Source organism: Oppia nitens, unplaced genomic scaffold (genome assembly GCF_028296485.1).
Source record: "Oppia nitens isolate AA-2021 unplaced genomic scaffold, nextdenovo-longstitch-racon4-pilon3 scaffold7_pilon_pilon_pilon, whole genome shotgun sequence".
Lineage (NCBI taxonomy): Eukaryota > Metazoa > Arthropoda > Arachnida > Sarcoptiformes > Oppiidae > Oppia > Oppia nitens.
In genome coordinates, this window is record NW_026533251.1 from 4,217,903 (window position 1) to 4,237,236 (window position 19,334).

General features: G+C 21.4%; 2 protein-coding genes across 2 annotated transcripts; both read right to left on the reverse strand.

Moving 5' to 3' along the window:
* Nucleotides 1-1,618: 1,618 nt before the first annotated feature.
* Nucleotides 1,619-6,240, reverse strand: LOC128963744 (cholinesterase-like). Its single transcript, XM_054310257.1, has 6 exons — nucleotides 6,233-6,240; nucleotides 3,346-3,544; nucleotides 2,469-3,243; nucleotides 2,137-2,393; nucleotides 1,851-2,002; nucleotides 1,619-1,751 (listed from the first exon to the last, which is right to left on the reverse strand). Exons 1-6 carry the CDS (start codon nucleotides 6,238-6,240, stop codon nucleotides 1,619-1,621), a joined length of 1,524 nt encoding a protein of 507 aa, XP_054166232.1.
* A 1,018-nt stretch (nucleotides 6,241-7,258) lies between these two features.
* Nucleotides 7,259-10,293, reverse strand: LOC128963745 (cholinesterase 1-like). Its single transcript, XM_054310258.1, has 6 exons — nucleotides 10,177-10,293; nucleotides 9,065-9,238; nucleotides 8,615-8,992; nucleotides 8,145-8,547; nucleotides 7,544-8,063; nucleotides 7,259-7,398 (listed from the first exon to the last, which is right to left on the reverse strand). The coding sequence occupies exons 1-6, from the start codon at nucleotides 10,291-10,293 to the stop codon at nucleotides 7,260-7,262; spliced, it is 1,731 nt and encodes a 576-aa protein (XP_054166233.1). The 3' UTR covers nucleotide 7,259.
* Between the last annotated feature and the right edge of the window lie 9,041 nt (nucleotides 10,294-19,334).

Genomic DNA, 19,334 nt, shown 5'->3' on the forward strand with positions numbered 1-19,334 from the left:
TTGTTAATTATTTGTATGAATAAAAAGTATTAACTTTTAATGTTAATACATGAGATTTTCGGTTATTTTTCAAAAAAATTGTATGAAACAAACATTAATATAAAATATATTTATAAATTACTAATTAATTATTTGCAAATTTTATTAAGTATAGCATAATAAATGATAACTTAATTTTCTAATTATTTATTTTAATAAATAATACGTGCATCATATTTGTTTGTTTATTTGCTATGAGTGTGCAATTTTATTAAAGTAAAAGTTTTGCAATTAATAAAATGATAATTTATAGTTAATTTAAAAAAAAAATTATTTTCTAAAACTTTAAATTAGTTAACAAAAAATATTAGTGCAAAAAACACGTGACGGCTAATTGGTTTTAAACACGTGACAAATCATATTATTTTTTGTAATATTGTTGTTATCTTTACTGAAGTTTAACAATAATTTATATTTTGCCAATTAGTGTCTTTTTTTACTAAAAAACAAATAATTATTTTAAAATGTTAATTATTAAGTTAAAAACAAAACAAAAATACCCAATATACAAATACAATATATATATATATATATAGTTTGCTAATCTAAAGTTTTTAGTTTGTTTTATATTTAAATATTAAACTTTTTATATTGTATTAATAATTTATAAAATATTCATTTGTTTATTATATTTATAAATTTATTTAGTTATTTTTAAAATATTTAATTAAACAAACTTATTTCATATTGTGTAAAGTTGTATTTTTTTAATAAAATTTAATTAACGCTCTTAGACCTGTAAAATATAGCTATTTTTACCCTTAGCTCCCGATTATTATAGCTCGCGATATTGAATTAATACTAAACCAATCAAAATTTAGAAATAATTTAAATTGTTTAACGGTTTCACAGTCATTAATAAATTGTTAACTCATACTAGCAAAACCCATAAGCATAATCTAATGGTAAAATCAGCTTAAGAAGTTGAGGAATAGATCATATTATCATTTAATGGTAAAATCAGCTTAAGAAGTTGAGGAATAGATCATATTATCATTTAATGGTAAAATCAGCTTAAGAAGTTGAGGAATAGATCATATTATCATTTAATGGTAAAATCAGCTTAAGAAGTTGAGGAATAGATCATATTATCATTTAATGGTAAAATCAGCTTAAGAAGTTGAGGAATAGATCATATTATCATCTAATGGTAAAATCAGCTTGTGATCTAAAATTATACATTTGCTATTAGTATTTCCAGCTATTTTTACCATTAGATGATAATTGGATCTAATTATCATCATCTTCAGCTATTTTTACCATTAGATGATAATTGGATCTAATTATCACCATCTTCAGCTATTTTTTCCCATTTTATAATTTGTGACTAAGTATAAATGAAAAAATTTAAACATATTTTATAATTGCTTATTAAAGACATACATAAAATAAATCTTTATTAACATATGGATAAATTTTTAAAATCAACTATAGTTTAAATTTTATTCGATCAATTCTGATTGGTTGATTTGCTCTGTGCCGACGGCACACTTTAGGATTCAAAGGTATACATGGATTTGTGCCGATGGCACACGTTTGTTGTTAGCGCGTTAATAATAAAAATTAAAAACGGTTTATTTTAAAAATAATTATTCCAAACACCGTCACACGTGCTGGCAAATGGATTTTCAACAACACGTGTCAGTACACGTACTTTGATTGCATTATCTATACTGTTGTCCAACAATTGTGGCCATTCATTGTCTGGTTTACTAATAAAATAATTTTCAATTTATATATAATTAAGTATAAAATACACACACACTCAGAAAGAGAGAGAGAGAGAGAGAGAGAGAGAGAAATATAAATACCCATATTTAGCAAAATTAGTAATCAATTGCATTACATGTAGACTAAAATCATAGTCCAGTTCGCTATAACCTATCGGTTTAAGTAGAGGTATGCCAAATATAAATTCAATATCACATCCATGATGTATAATACTGGCATCGAGTGCCAGTGCCTTATCAAATGATACAAATATATTATTTTCCGATTTATATTGTAATTGATAATACTATAGTATAAATTATTATTATTATTATTATTATTACTAGTCTGGGCAAACTGTTTGGTAAACTCATACGTTGGACACACCATAAGTATATCGCCAAACAAATCGCCCAGTGCTATACGCATGGCCTGTACTACATTGTCGTTGTCATTAGTAATATTGCTCAGATAGTGTTTAATTAGGCTATCCTTATCCAAGTTATGAAACATTTGATTAAATTTATCAACAATAGTACCAAATAAATCCTCAGTAAACTGTTTGCCGGTAATAGTTTCGGGGAACCACATCAATGCCATTGCTAAACCCTCGTGTGTTGTCGTACCGGCCATTAGATCAATATCTGGATATTTATTTAAATAATTGTAATTTAAATGAATAATTTTAAAAAATATAATTTAAAAATTTGAAATTATACCTGTATTAACCTGACCCAGTTCAAATGCTTTTTGTGGTAATTGTGGCAAAAATTCAGTACCAATTACGGGATAAACTAAAGAAACGGTCATATCATTGGTAGACGGATTCATGAATACAGTTGGATCAGTAATATTTCTCAAACAGTCCAACAAATGATAGCCGTATGGATCGCATCCTAATTGACTGGTCCTGTGTTTAGCTTTTTCCAATGCTTCTACTGTATCGATAATAGGCCGATCCTTTTTGAACATAACTGAGCCGCTATGCATAATAGCTCTACGAAATAGACCTCTAGATAGCGGCGACAATATGTGCGCCGATACGGACCAACTGCCGGCTGATTCGCCAAATATAGTAATCTGATCCCTGTCTCCGCCAAATGCATGAACGTTATCTCTGACCCATTTGAGTGCCAACAGTTGGTCATATAGTCCTACATTTCCCGGTGCACTATTATCGGCACCGTATAGAAAGTCAAGTGTTCCGAGACGATAGTTAGCCGCAACTATTACCACATCACCGCTGGCGGCCAATGCTGACGCGTTATAAATGTTTTGAAATATGGATCCCATTGATAGTCCGCCGCCATATATCCAAAACATTACCGGCTTAAGCTGGTTATTATCACCGGTATTAGCATTATTACCATTTGGTGACCACACGTTAAGCACCAAACAGTCCTCATTAAGCGCAAGTCCACCAAATATTTCCTCAAATCCTGGTTCTGTGCTTTGTATGCAACTATTGCCTAGTTTTGTGCCGTCAATAATATCCTAATACATACATTATGTAAAATAACATAAAAACTTATTTATTTATTAATGCAAATATAAAACTTAATATACAGTATATATTATATATATATATATACATACAGTTTTAGGTACTTTTAATGGCTCAGGTTTGGCAAACCTTAACCTACCGACCGGTGGTTCGGCAAACGGTATATTCAGATATTGGTTGACATTTTTGTTAAGTATATGAAGTGTCTGTCCCCGCACTACACCCGAACTGGTGATTACATCCAGTGATGATTTGCTACTATCTGTACTTACTATTTGATTGACTAAATAGCTTAATATAAATAATTTTATACACATATTTAGATAAATTGTTTCAGCAAGTATAATTTTATAAATATTTAATAAACTTATATAAAACTTTAATTTTATTATAAAATATTAATTCATATTTTTAAACCAACCTATAATAGTACATTAAATTTTAATAAATTAATATACATCAAAAATTTAAAAGTTGTACATTCAAATTTTTTTTTATAAATTAACATACAATAGTCAAGGTTTTCAAGTAAATCAAAAAAAAATTTGAGTACATTAAGTTTATCAATTAATTTAACTAAAACTATAATTATTATAAATAAAAAAATTAAACTAATGGACAAATATATAATTTAATACTTGAAATTTAAAAGAAAATAATTTTAATAAATAAACATTTATAAAATATTTCGAAATAATCAAAAATATAGTCAACAAAACAATCAAATTAATGTTTACAATATATTTAATGAATAAGACTTTAATGAATAATTTAATTAGTTTATCAAATAATAAAATAGTATTTTTGTTTAATCATAAAATAAATAATATGTAAAAAAACATTTAGTTAATTATTATTTTTGAAATAAATTTATTAACTTTTAATAAATGAGATTTTTGATTGTTTTAGAAAACTTTTATTTAAAAAACATTAATATAATATAGAAAATTATATTTTATATTATAATTTTGTTTAATATAATAAATGATTGTTTAATTTTTTATTTTATTTTATGAAATGAGTTTTCAATAACAGCTTTCAAATCATTTGATATCATCACAAGTGACACGGATAGGAATTTAAATGTTGACTTACATTTAGAAATGTTTTTGTTATATTGATGTGGTTGGATGACTATACAATGACCGTGGGGGATAACACGTGTTGTAAGGTACTGTTGTCGTCTCAGTTATTTGGGCTCGGCATGGAAATTAAATTTTAAAATTGATCATTACTTAATGAGTACTAACTAGGTCCCATCCCTTCTCTACGATACTGACAAATGAATGTCAAATAAAGTAGTTTTAATTCTAAATTAAAGCAATTAATTGTCTATGACAATTATTGCTTCCCCATTCATTTAACTTTCATACAACGAGTTTTTCATTCATTCGATCATCAATGTATTAACATTTAATTCATAACTATTTATCAATAAATATTTATTAATAAATAATTTAATCTTTCCACGCGGGCTATTTTCAACATTTCCCAAAATATTAGGTAGGGGTTTAATATAACATCAAATTTGTCTAAACATTCGACGTATCATATATAGAATGATCTCATTAATTACGATACTAATTTCTATAATCAGATCGAATTTATACGACCAACTCATTTCATGAAATAACTACTATCATTACACTTCAGATAAATTTCAAAAGAGGATTTGGCCCTAAATGTTTCATTGAGGGAGCAATGGTATCACATCACTATAGTGCATCTTATTCGATGTTATGATTACATAACAACAAGTAAGATGTCAATGAAACTCGAACACGCAAGCAATGTCACACTGATGATATATATATAGTCACGTAATAATAATAATCAATGAATTTAACAAAATTATGTAATTTGAAACATTTATTGCATACCTGACTCAACAATACACCCAAGAACTCTGACCTAGACTCGTCACAAGTTTATTTTTAAACGTCCAAATTGGTCTCTATCTTCTGACCCGCGGCGACTGACCAGATGTTTTGATGGCGGCGGTTGACCAACAATTTCGATCGATGGCGGCTGACCAACAATTTCGATCGGTGTCGGCTGATTTCCGTGATCTCAATATGTGACGACTTTATGTAATATCTGCAGTACTTGTTCGACACTTTTCAATGTTAAGATATGTTTGCATCAATTGTTCGACACTTTTCAATGTTAAGATATGTTTGCATCAATTACATTAAAACAATTTTTGATTTTCAAATAGCAATTCTGTTTTACATAACTGTTTAAAAACACTTTGATTTTTAATCAACTCAAAAAACAAATACTAGATTTTATGTAAGAAAAAATCAATATTAGGAATTTTGACATAAAATAAACGTCTGAATAGTAACGCAACAAAATTAGAAGTGAGTGAAAAATACAACCTTTTTTGAAAAATATTTTTTCATTATGAAAAAACTCGTACAAAACATGAGTAAAAAATACTAAATTATTGGCTACTTTCAAAAACATAGTTTTTTTAAGCTAACTATTGGTTAGAGCCAACAGTCAGTCTCATAACTATAAAAAATTAATTTTCATTTTTCTTTTTCTTAAATGTCTTTTTCTTTAAACATAACAATAAATCTTTTTTCTAGCCTTTTCTATGTTAACTTAGATTTTACTAAAAAATAAAACTATAAATTTTGATTTTTTTAACCATAAAAACATCTATTATGTCCAACTTTAATCTTTTTCTTTTTTATTTTTAAGTTTAATACTACTTTTTACTACTTTCTAAAATATAAAGCAATAAATTTTTTTATTTTTTTTCTCTTTCTCTTATTTTTAATATATATATATAAAACTTTCGTTTCACAAGTACAAATCATTGATTAAATTAATCCAGCTCAGATAATAATTAATTTTTAAAAATATTTTTGTTATGAAAAAATGGACATATTATTAAAAGTTTTTGTTGTTTATTATCTAATATTTAAAACTATTAAAATATTTACTTTTGTGTTATTTAAATTAACAAACTTATTCATCTATGTAATATATATAAAGTTGCATTTTTAATAAAATTATTAATAATAAAAACTAAACGTTTATTTAAGAAATAATAGTCCCAAACACTGTCACACGTGCTGTAAAAAATGGATTTTTAAAACACGTGTCATGTTATTCTGTGATCAATTTCTAACATTTATAACATTATTATTATTATTATTATTATTATAATCAGAAAAGTTTTGGCCAATTTTTATGGGGATTACTATTATTAAAAAATATATATAATAATCTCAATAAAAAGTATAATACTATACTATTAAAATAAATAAATAAATACCCAAACTTTGCAAAATTTGATAAATGTTCAGTATTGTTTTGTTTTGTTAAAAAATTAACATTGATTACTATAGTATTATTTTTAAAGTATCTCATAAATTAATATTTTTAAAAATATTTTAAACAATTATTTTATCATTAAAATATATTAAATATTATTAATTTAAATAAAAATTAATTTATATACTATTGTATATTTGATTTAAAGTCAATAAATGTTTAATAATCAGATAAAAATTGTTTATTATTAGTATTCTTGTATTACTTTATAGTATATTAGTGTTTACATTTTGTATCCTTATAAATTTACTATAAATCAATTTAATAATAGTGCATTATACTGTATATTTTTTTTATTTGCACTGGAAATTATATAAAATATTTTTATCAAGGTCATTTGTTTTACTATATACTATAGTATAGTAACTATACTATTCATTAATATTTATTTTATATCAATATTTACTGTATTATATTATAGTATTATAAAATATATTATAGTAATGTTTACCTGTTTTATAAAATATATTTCTAATAAATTTTATTGTTACTTTTAAAAATGAATATTGTTTTCAATTTATATTAGTGTATTAAATATTTTAATAACGATAGATATTTATTATTTATTTTTAATAATAACATATTTAAAAAAAATAATTCAATATTTTTAATTAGTATTTAATGTAAGTAATGGTTATTAATGTTTGTTTTTTTGTGCTCAAAAATAGTTACTCCAAACACCATCGCACGTGCGCTCAAAAAGGTTGTCCAAAACACGTGCTTCACTGTTGTGTGGATTTAATTCTCTAACTTTCAAGTTATTGATATCAAATTTGGGCCAATCATTAGATGGTTTACTAATAAATTAATAAATAAAATAGAAAAAATATTTTTTAAAAAGTTATTAATAACCGGTAATATACTATTTAGTAAATTAATAAATAAATAATTTTTTGTTATAAAACTTATTTATACAAATATAATGCACAATCAATACAATACCCGTATTTAATAAAATTGGTCCATATTTTCAACAAATCTAGAGTAAAATCATAGTCTAATTCTTTATAGAGGTTCGGATATCTAAGCGGATCGCCAAAAGTCAAATCAATATCCGCACCGTGCGGTACAATATCGGTAAACCATTGAGTCATAAGTTCGCCAATAACTCCCTGATTGGTTGTATAGTTAAACAAATAAAAGTATACATCATTGTCGGCACCGGCAATATCCTGGACCATGTGTTTAGCAAATCTATATGTTGGACACGACATTGCAAGATCACCGTATAGTTTGAGAAACTGGTCGCGCAATACAATCGGATTTTCCCGATCGATGACATCAATATCGAGATAATAGTCTTCTAATTGTTTGACATCTAAATTGTGAAATCTATTGTTGACTTTGTCAAGTAATTTACGGAAACTTTCTACCGATGATATTCCCTGTATTATATGAGGATATTCCATGATTGCCATCAGCGTACCCTCATCACGGGTAATGCCGGCAATCAATTGAATACCTGTACAGAGCATACCCAAAAAAATAATAAACTATTGTTAATTAAAAATACATTATTTGTTATTGAATACTATAACAGTACCTGAATTGTATAAATTATTTTTAAATGCTTTTTGTGGTAATTGTGGCAAAAACTCGGTGCCAAACACCGGGTAAGTCATTAGAGTAAATTCACCGTTTTCTGGCACATCTCTAAACAGATTAACATCACTGACCTGACGCATACAGTCTAACCAGTGATAGTCATACGGATCGCAACCGACTTTTTTGGCCAAATTTTTTGCTTTTTCCAGACCTTCCTCAGTACTGAGTACAGGCCTGTCTTTGTTGTATAGTTCGGCACCGCTTTGCATAATAGCCCTCTGAAATAACCCCTTTGATAGCGGCGATAATATTTGTGCCGATATGGACCAACTGCCGCCACTGATGCCCATTAATGTTATCTTATTTTTATCGCCACCAAACTGCTGTATATTATCTCTAACCTGTAATTTGCAATTAGAAAAATTGTTAGCCAAAGTAAGTAAAATATATTATCAATATATAGTATACCCATTGAAGTGCCAGCAATTGATCATAGAAACCAACATTACCCGGTGCTGACGGTTCGCCACCGTAGAGAAAGCCAAACGGTCCCAATCGGTAATTGATTGACACAACAACTATATCATATGTTGACTGAATTGATACGTTAAATATAGGATCGTATGCCGTACCCGTACTGAGACCACCGCCGTGTATGTGAAACAGTACTGGCTTTAACTGGTCGTCATCATGTTTAGCACCGGTATCGACACCCGATGTCCAAACAACTAGTGTTAGACAGTCTTCACTTTCTTTATAATTATTGACAATTTCGTATTGTTTTCTTGTATTTTCATCGACACTCAGTACACAACAATTGCCATTTTTGGTGCCATCAATAATAGACTATTATTTTATTTTAAAAAATAATATTTAATTATTAATAAATAATATTTATTTTTTCTTTAAATAACTTACTGTTTTTGGTGTCTGAATGGGTACGGGTTTTGCAAACCTAAGTGAACCGACCGGTGGTTCAGCGTATGGTATGTTAAGAAACTCATATATATCAGTGTTGAGCACACGTATGGTATGTCCTCTAACAGTTCCCGATGTAGTCGATACGTCAATTGTTTTGGTTGATGTTGTTTTAGTATTTATTAATGTTATTACAGTTACAACTAATATATTTTTTAATAACAACATTTTAAAATAAAACATTTTTAAAAAGAAAATTATAATACTTTATTACATAAAAAATATTTTTAATACTTATTTATTTGTGTCTAAATAATTAAGATGTTTTTTTAAATAAGTTGTAAAAATAAAGTTTCTTTATATTCTACTGTATATAATATTATATATATATATATACTGTATGTACAGTATATTTTTGACATTTATTTAAGTACATTAAGTTTTATTAATTAATTGAAAGTAATTTTGTTTGAAGGTTACAATGTTTTTTTGTACTGAACATACACTGTAACTATTTAATAGATAGTTAATGTTGTTTGATATAATCTAATATTAAATTATACACTTTATAAGTTACTATACAGCTATTTGTATATATTTTTTAAAATTATAGTTAAATAGTTTTATCAAACGTAATAACGTTTTTATTAAAAATGTCTAACATAAATTTAACTTATATAACATAACAAATTATAATAGTAATATTATAAACACAAATAAATAAATATAATGATAAATGAGTTAAAAATAATATTTGAATACTGAATATATACGGAATACACTAAAAAATATACAATACTGTACTAGACTTAGTTCATTTGAGTTAATATTATAATATTAAATACACTATATATTTAACTATATAATTATTATTATATCAAATAAAAGTTAGTCTATAATTATTTTTTTTGGAAAACAATAATATCTGAGTATATATAGTATCTATTTTATTAAAAAAAACAATTATATGAGTAAAATATAAAATTAAAGTATTTTGTTTGCAGTTTGTGCTAAAATCACAGAATAATTTAGTATGAATATAAATATCTAAAAAACAAGAGTTATCTAGTATTTAGTATTTATTTTTTAAATAATTAAAATAAATAAAATACCGAAATAAGTGTTGATTTGTTGAGTTTAGCGAACCCTCCGATTGTCGGACACATTGTCGCTGTGTTTCCAATCATAGCCTTCAATGCAATCCATTGTCTAAAGTCATAGTCAGTCATCACTCGGGTATTCAAATCATTGACCAAATTATTAATTAATAGAAATTTTTGTTGAATTGAATCGCCAAACAAACATAATATAATTAGTGTAGTTATACATAATATTAGTTCAAAATTATAAATCATATAGATTTCGGCATTAGTATTACTTTTGTTAAAATTTATAACAACAGATATACTATACATAATATCTGATACTATATCTGCTAAATAAACACACAGTCCATAGGAAATAGTTTTGTTAATATACTTAATACTATTACCTAGATTATTTATTGTTTGTTTACAATTAATCAATAGTCTAGTTATATCAGTGGGTCTAGTAAAATTATCTAAATAAAAAATAAATATTTTTAAAAAATATTTTTATATTATTAAAAATTTTGAAATATAAAAATAAAAAAATATTATTTACTTGGATTATTTATGAAATTATCCAGCTCATTTATTAGAATATTTTCAACATGTTGAATAATTAACAATAGTGAACATGCTAAACATATAAATGTGTACAGTATTATCATTGTTAATACTAACGGTAAAACAATTAGTAGCATACTGCTTTTAATTATGAAAATTTTATAAATAAAATATAGTAATGCATATATTTGCAATACAACCCAGATGATTACTATACAAATATGATAATTGAGTAATTGTTTATTGATAAAATAATTAGCATAATTTTCAAACATATGCTTAATTAAACGATAAATATTTGTTGAATTAAGTAAATACAATAAGGTATTGTGTCTAATGTATAATATTATTATTGTAATATAAGTAAAATATTTAAACAAAGATTCGTTTGTAATTAAAATATTATACAATTTGATAAAAATTACTAAATTATAAATATTAACAATATTTATAACAAATAGAATAAAATAACTAAAATATTTCAATTTAATTGATTGTTTTATATGGATATTGTTTAATGAATTACAACTAATGGTTAGTCCGCCAAATAAGATACCAAAACAGCGATGATATATTAGTATAAATTTGATTAAATGTAATTTTTTAATTATCATTTTTGCTTTAATTGCTTAATTTAAGATAATAAAATTATTTTTACAATTAACTTAATACTTATAATATTTAATACTTATTAATAGAATACTATTTTTTAAAAAAAAATAAAGTTATTTTTATCAAATCACAAATTAAACAATAAATTGTATATTATTTATAGAAATAATTTTTTTTCTAACAAACAGTAATTGATATATTGTATTAATTAAATATATTACTTATTATTATAATAATAGTTGAATAGAAATATAATGACTTTCTATTGATTAGGAAATATAATTATTATAAGAAATAAAATCATTATAATACCAATAAATGTCAAAATTATTATTAATGTAAAAATTAATTATTTTGTTTATCAAAATTATTTCATCATCATATGTGGAAAAATAACTAATAAACTATTATTAGTAGTAATAAAATTAAAAATTTATTAGATCACTATTACTATTAGTAAAAACAATTAAATAGTAATTTAATAATTTTTATATTTATTTCTAATAGTACATAGTAATAATTTATAAAATAATATATTTAATAAAGGTTTATATTTAGTACATTACTTTTAATATAAAAAATAGGATATAGATTTAAATATTAATATATAAGTCAAATAAAGTAGTAAACAAAAAAATTAATTGACAATAAAACAAACTATCTAGAAAAATTGTATTATAAATACCCTTTATAAATATAAGTTCAATAATAAGTCTAATTTCCAAATGTTAATTTTAAAAAATTAATTAATTATCTGATTCTATTTAAATAGAATTTACATATTTAATCATTATTTATATTTACAATTTAATATAAAATTACTAATAATATTTTTAATTATTTTTAATTTCTAACATATTTTAAGTTTGAATATTTTATAATAATTATTTTATAATATTTTATTAATAATAAATTATTTATTATTATTTTAGGCTATTTAAATAAAAAATATATGAATAAAAACTATAAATTCAATGCTTTAAATTTAGTTAACTATAATAATAAAAATAATTAATAAATTTTATTATTTAGGACTATTGTTTAAACTTTAGTCTTGAATTCAATATCAAATATTTTCAATTGTATTAAATTATTAAAGTATTTACAATTTATAGTGTTTTAAATTTAGATGTTTGTATTAGCCGTTTGAAATAAAATGACCGTAAAGTTTAACATAAATGTAAAAATCTGTAATAAAATTAAAAATATAAAAAAACAATTTAATAAAAAATAAAAAATTAATTATCAAATAAAATACCGAAATAAGTGTTGATTTGTTGAGTTTAGCGAACCCTCCGATTGTCGGACACATTGTCGCTGTGTTTCCAATCATAGCCTTCAATGCAATCCATTGTCTAAACTCATAGTCAGTCATCCATTGAGTAGTCATTTCATTAATCGACTGTTCAATTGATTTCAAGTGTTGTTGTATTGAATCGCCTAACAAACACATTGTAATTATATATATAATTAACAATCCGAGAGCTATTTTTATAAATAATTGTTGATTTTTAATCATATTTGTATTTATTGTAATTTTATCCGAATATACCACACAATAAATATTAGTCATTATGATTAACATATAATTTATTAAATATATTGGCATCAAATAATTTATTGTATTATTTAGTAAAGCAATAATATTAGCCAACTTTTTAGTTAATATTTTATATTCAATTAATTTTTTTAATTTTTCTGTATTCATAGTTGTAAGCATAATAGACATTTCAATACGAATATTATTATTATTAATTAAATTATCTAAAAAAATGTAATTAAATAAATTAATTTAGTTATATAATTATTTAAATTACCATTATTTAAAATTTTACCATTTTTATTATTAAATTTATTCAAATTTCTTTTGAATTTTTTTAACACTAATATTAAATGCAACATTATTAAATACATTAACATATTGAATGTTGTAGACAAAAATAAAGTACTAAAAGCTGAAAATACTGATATGTATCTTAATATTGATAAAATATTTATATCTATTATAATTATTACATTAGCAATGCCTATGATTATAATAAATGCCCAAATAATTAATAAAATTATTTGACAAAATTTTGATTGTTTTGTAATCAAATATTTTCTAAAATTTATAATAAAAGTTGAGATAAGTTTATAAGTTATTGTTGAATTAAATGTATAAATTAGTACAATATGTAACAAATTGTATGTAAATGAAATAAGACTATACAAATAAAGGATAATTTTATTGTGGCCATTTAATTTGTTTGATAAATTAATTAAATTTTTAATATTAATTTGTGTCAAATATAGTTTGTAAATAAAAATGATTAGTAAAATAAAGTAGCCGTAATATTTTAAAATAGTAGATTGTCCATGTTTAGTTATGGATTTATTTAGACTAAATCCACCAAATGTAATACCAATAAATTGATGAAATATCAAAAGTAACCAGTATAATTTAGTTATCAATGATTTCATATTAAATTTTTATTAAATGATTAAATATTTTTCATAAAAGTTATTTATTATATTAACAATAATATTGAATTAATTTGAATATGACTTTACATTGTGTTAAAAAAAATTACATATATAACAAAAGTACAATTATTGTAATGTTTTGAAGTTTATATAAATTATATATCAAATTTTTAAAAAATAATTACTATAATTATTTTGTCAATATTTTTCACATTAAAAATTTAATTTAATTTATCAGTTTTTATATATGTATGTAAATTTAAATAGAATAAAATAATTATTTTCAAACAAAAATAAATATTCAAAACAAAAATAAAATAAAATTTAGTTTTATATTGAATAGTATTTTTAATAAGTAGATAAACAAATTAATTTATTAAGAAAACTTTATTATCAAAAAACATCATTTATAAAATCATTAACTAATCAATATTTCTAATTTATTAAAACACAATTATTTCTATATATTCTTTAATTATTGTATTGTATTATTAATTATTTATTATTAATAAAATCAATATTAAAGTTCTATTAAATAATTATTTTTATAAGTATTTTTACATTAATTTTTATAGCATAAAAAATATTTTTAAAATAATATTTGATTATTGATTAAGTTTTGATTTATATTTTATTATTAATTTTAAACTAGACCTTTGCATTAGTAATTTGAAATAACATAATTTTTTAATGTTTAATATTGTTGTTGTGTATCCATAAATGGACAAATAATTTTTAAAAAATAAATTTTACTCAGATAATTTTTAACAAATTTATGATTAATAAATTTTTATATATAAATAATATTTAATTATAATATTATGGGATCTCCATATCTAGAGCTATTGTATACTATATGTGTAACACATAATACACATAATGTGTATATATTATACATTAATCTACTCTACTATACAAATAGGATACTTATATTATATTTGAAAATATTATAATTTATATAAAAATATTTATAATAATTTTTTAATAATGAATTTTATGTTTAATGTAATTTAAATAAATCAATTTTATAATCTATGTAACCAGATAGCAAAATTAACATGATAATTTAATTAACACAGAAATTTTTCAGTTATTTTAGTTGAGCAGTTTGAAATATTATTACAGTATAAGACAATATAAACGTAAAAATCTGTAAATTATTAATAAATAAATATTAATATTTTATAATTAAATAAATAGATTTTCAATAAGGGATTTAACAAAAATATAATTAATTACCGAAATAAGTGTTGATTTATTGAGTTTAGCGAACCCTCCGATTGTCGGACACATTGTCGCTGTGTTTCCAATCATAGCCTTCAATGCAATCCATTGTCTAAACTCATAGTCAGTCATCACTCGTGTATTCATACAATAAACTGATTGTTCAATTGATTTCAATTGTTGTTGTATTGAATCTCCCAGAAAACACATTATAATAATGACTACTATATTCAAAATAATTGATGCATTTAAAAATAAATTACTACTGTAAAGTCCACTAAATTTTGATTTATATTGATTTAAAAAAACAACATAATAAATGTTAAACATTGTGCTTAAAATAGTGTTAATAAAAAGTACAGACATTGAATAATTTGTTGTATTGTTTAATAAATTAATAGTAATATTTAATTTATTAATTACTATTTTATAATTAAATAATGATTCAATTGTATTACTTATTGATATAGATTGTAGTCGATTAATGATTTTAGTTTCTATTAAAAATTAATATATTTTATTTTAATAATTTAATAAATTAAATTAAGTTAAATAATTAATTTATTTTTGATAATTATAGTATGAAAAATAAAATAATAATAACTTACTGTTGATAATGATAAAATTTTTAATATCGCTTTTAACATTTTTTAATACAAATAATAAATGCAACATGATAAAATTATCTATACATACAAATGTACTATATGTTAAATTTTCATGTATAAATAAAATGTTTAATAAATACATGGATAAAGTGAAAGTATCATTTAAAATCAATATATAATAAATAGTTATAAATGTTGAAATTAGATTATATATAATAAAACTAATCAATAAAATGATTTGCCATATATTTAAACTATAATTCAAGTAGTTGGTGAAATTGTCAAAAATATAAGATATTAGCTGGTACATTTTTGTTGAGTTAAGCATATAAATAAATGTAAAATATTGTATAATAGTAATGATATTTGTAGCAAATATTATGAATATAATAAAATAATCAATATAATTGTATAATGAGTATAATACAATAAATTTTATATAAATGTTGCCTAAAGTTAAAAATATTATGTTTGTATATCCAATAATTTTGATTACAACCAGTTGACCATGTTTGTTTGTTATGTTATTAAATGTTAAGCCTCCAAATGTTATACCAATTAGTCGATGATAAAATATAATTAATTTAAATAATTTAATTAGTTTGGTCATATTAAATATTACAGTTATAATTTATACAGTATTTAACTAAATTGTTGTTTATAAATCAATTATAAAGTAATAATATATATAAATATATATAATTTAAAAACAAATTATTAATGAATTTCGTAAACGAATTTCTATTTCTATAGCAGTTTCTATTAAATTAAATTAAAATGAAAATATTATTTTATTAATAATGAGAATAATATTAAAAATATATTTATGTTAATTTTTTTCTTTTTCAAAATAAATAAAATAATTTATTATTTAGAAAAATATTTTTTAGTAATAAAATAAATTGCATAGTCAATATATTTATATAATGAATAAAAATTTATATATTAATTTTTTAAAATTAATGATATTTTGATGAATAAAATAAAATGTTAGAAAATGTCAATTTTAATGACTATTGCAATTATTTAATTATTATAAATTTATTAATTATTTTGTTTACAAAATTTTTTTAAGTAATATAAATAATTAAGTTTTAATGATTAATAATAATAACCTCAATTGGTATGTATTTTATACCATTAATATAAAAAATAAAATTTTATGCTAATGTAGTTATTAATAAATAAGTATTATTAATTTATAAGTTAGTTTCATTATAAAAACATTAGCTATTATAATTACTAAATTTTTAAATAAAATATTAATTAACAAATAAAAATTTTTATTAATTAAAATTAGGTATACAGAAAAATAAGATTTACTAAAAAAGTCAATAGAAATTTAAAGCTTTTTTAATTAAATGTGAAATTATTAAATGAATTTAAAATAAATTATTTCTTTCAAAACAATTATAATTTAATAAAAATACTTTAATTTAAATAATTTTTAAAGATATAACTTGCTGAAAATATTGTTTCAATATATACAACATAAGATAATAATGTAAAATATTTATTTATATTTATTTTATTTAATAAAATAACAATTATTTAAGTGTAGCTGTTTGAAAAAGTATTACCGTATAATTCAATATAAACACAAAAATCTGTAAATTAATAGTAAAAAATTGATTAATTTATTAATATAAAATAAATAATAAATTTTTTCAATAATAGTTTACCGAAATAAGTGTTGATTTGTTGAGTTTAGCGAACCCTCCGATTGTCGGACACATTGTCGCTGTGTTTCCAATCATAGCCTTCAATGCAATCCATTGTCTAAACTCAGACTCAGTAATACCTCTGGTATTCATATTATTAATAATTTGTTTAATTGATTTTAATTTTTGTTTTAAATTATCGCCTAATAAACACATTATAACAAAAATAATTATACTTGAAATAAATGATATATTCATATAAATGTTTTTTCTATTAAGTTGAGCAAGTTTTGATTCAACATTATTTGAATAAACAATAACATAGATACCAAACATTGTACTCAAAACTATGTTAACCACATAAATAGGCAGTGAATACTTTGTTATGTTGTTTAATAAATTAACAAAATTTATTAATTTATTAATTATTACTTTTGTATTATTAAGTAATATATTAGTTTCTATTAGAAAAAAAATTAGTTAGCTAAATGATATCAATTAACATTTATAATAGAAAATTAAATTTATATAAATTTATAACTTACCAATAATATTATTATTATTATTTTCATTATTATCATTATTATCAAATGTTTTCCAATTATTTATGACAGTGTCTATTATCAATAATAATTGCAACAATATAAACCAATTAAAATAAACAAATGTGACATATGTTAATTTATTTATAGCTAATAAAATGTTAAATAAATGTTCTGAATCGATATTAGTTATAATAAAATAAACAAAATTAGCTAAAATAAGTAAATTATATATAATAAAACTAACTAATAAAATAATATGCCACATGGTAAATTTATTATTTGAATATTTTGCAAGATTTTCTATAAAATAACATATTAGCTTGTACATTTTTGATGAATTTAGCATACAAACATAAATTAAATACTCAATAAAAGTTAGTATAAGTGATATTGAATATATATATTTAATAAATTTATTATCATTAAGTGGTGAATAGCCGTTGTAATTAATAGTTACATAAATAAATATAATCAAAATGCAAACTATTAAAAATATTATTATTGCGTAACCGAAATATTTTAAAATAACTGATTGACCATGTTTGTTTTTTGAGTTTTTGGTCAATGTTAAGCCACCAAATGTTATACCAATTAGTCGGTGATAATTTAATAAAAATTGTAATAAATAATAAAGTTTTGTAAAACTAATATCTAAACTAATAATCATTTTATTGTATTTTTATACGATTCAAAACTATTTCAAAACACTGGGAAAATAAAAATAAAATTATTTTTTTAAATTATATATATATTTAAACAAAATTATTACTGATATAATGATTAATTGATAACTAAAATAAAATATTGTTTCCTAACAATTCTAAAAATAAGTGAAATACAAATTTTGTATAATTGAAAAAATCTATATAATGATAAAATATAAAATAGATATTAATAATAAACAAAATAATTAGAGTAATTATTTTTTATTATATTGTATGATTGTTGCAATAATAAAAATATTTATTATAATTGAATATTAAAATTAATTATATTGTTTACGAAAAAAATTTAGTAAATAAATTTAAATCATTAATTTTATTCAATAATAAAAAAATGAATAATAGTAATAACTTCATTGCAAAATATTTTGTTTAATTAGATAATCAATATTATTAATTTATATATAAAAAAAATAATATACTCTAATCATATTATTTGATAAATTAAACTAAATATTTAAAGTATAATATTTAGAAGAAATAATTGAAATAATTAAATTTTAATATTATAATTTAAAAGAAAATGTCGATTTTATTGATTAATTTTGTATTATCGTAATTAAAAATAATAACACCGAAAAAAATTTCTCTCTCTCTCTTTATAAATATATACTGTATATTATGTTAAAATTCTGATTATTTAATTAAATTGATTATAATTATGATGGTTTATTTAAAAACTTTTAGAAAAGCCATCCAAATGTATCGTAATATCCTTATAGCAAATAAGTTAGAAATTTATGTTAAAGTTTATGTAAAGTTTTATTAAGTGAAACATTTCAT

Coding starts and splice junctions, on each gene's coding strand:
- LOC128963745 (XM_054310258.1), bottom strand. CDS start 10,293: ATGACTGACTATGACTTTAGACAATGGATTGCATTGAAGGCTATGATT. Junction 8,548..8,614: donor AATTGCTGGCACTTCAATGG/GTATACTATATA, acceptor TGCAAATTACAG/GTTAGAGATAATATACAGCA. Junction 7,399..7,543: donor ACCAATTTTATTAAATACGG/GTATTGTATTGA, acceptor TTAATTTATTAG/TAAACCATCTAATGATTGGC.
- LOC128963744 (XM_054310257.1), bottom strand. Junction 2,003..2,136: donor TGTTTGGCGATATACTTATG/GTGTGTCCAACG, acceptor TCATTTGATAAG/GCACTGGCACTCGATGCCAG. Junction 1,752..1,850: donor ACTAATTTTGCTAAATATGG/GTATTTATATTT, acceptor TTATTTTATTAG/TAAACCAGACAATGAATGGC.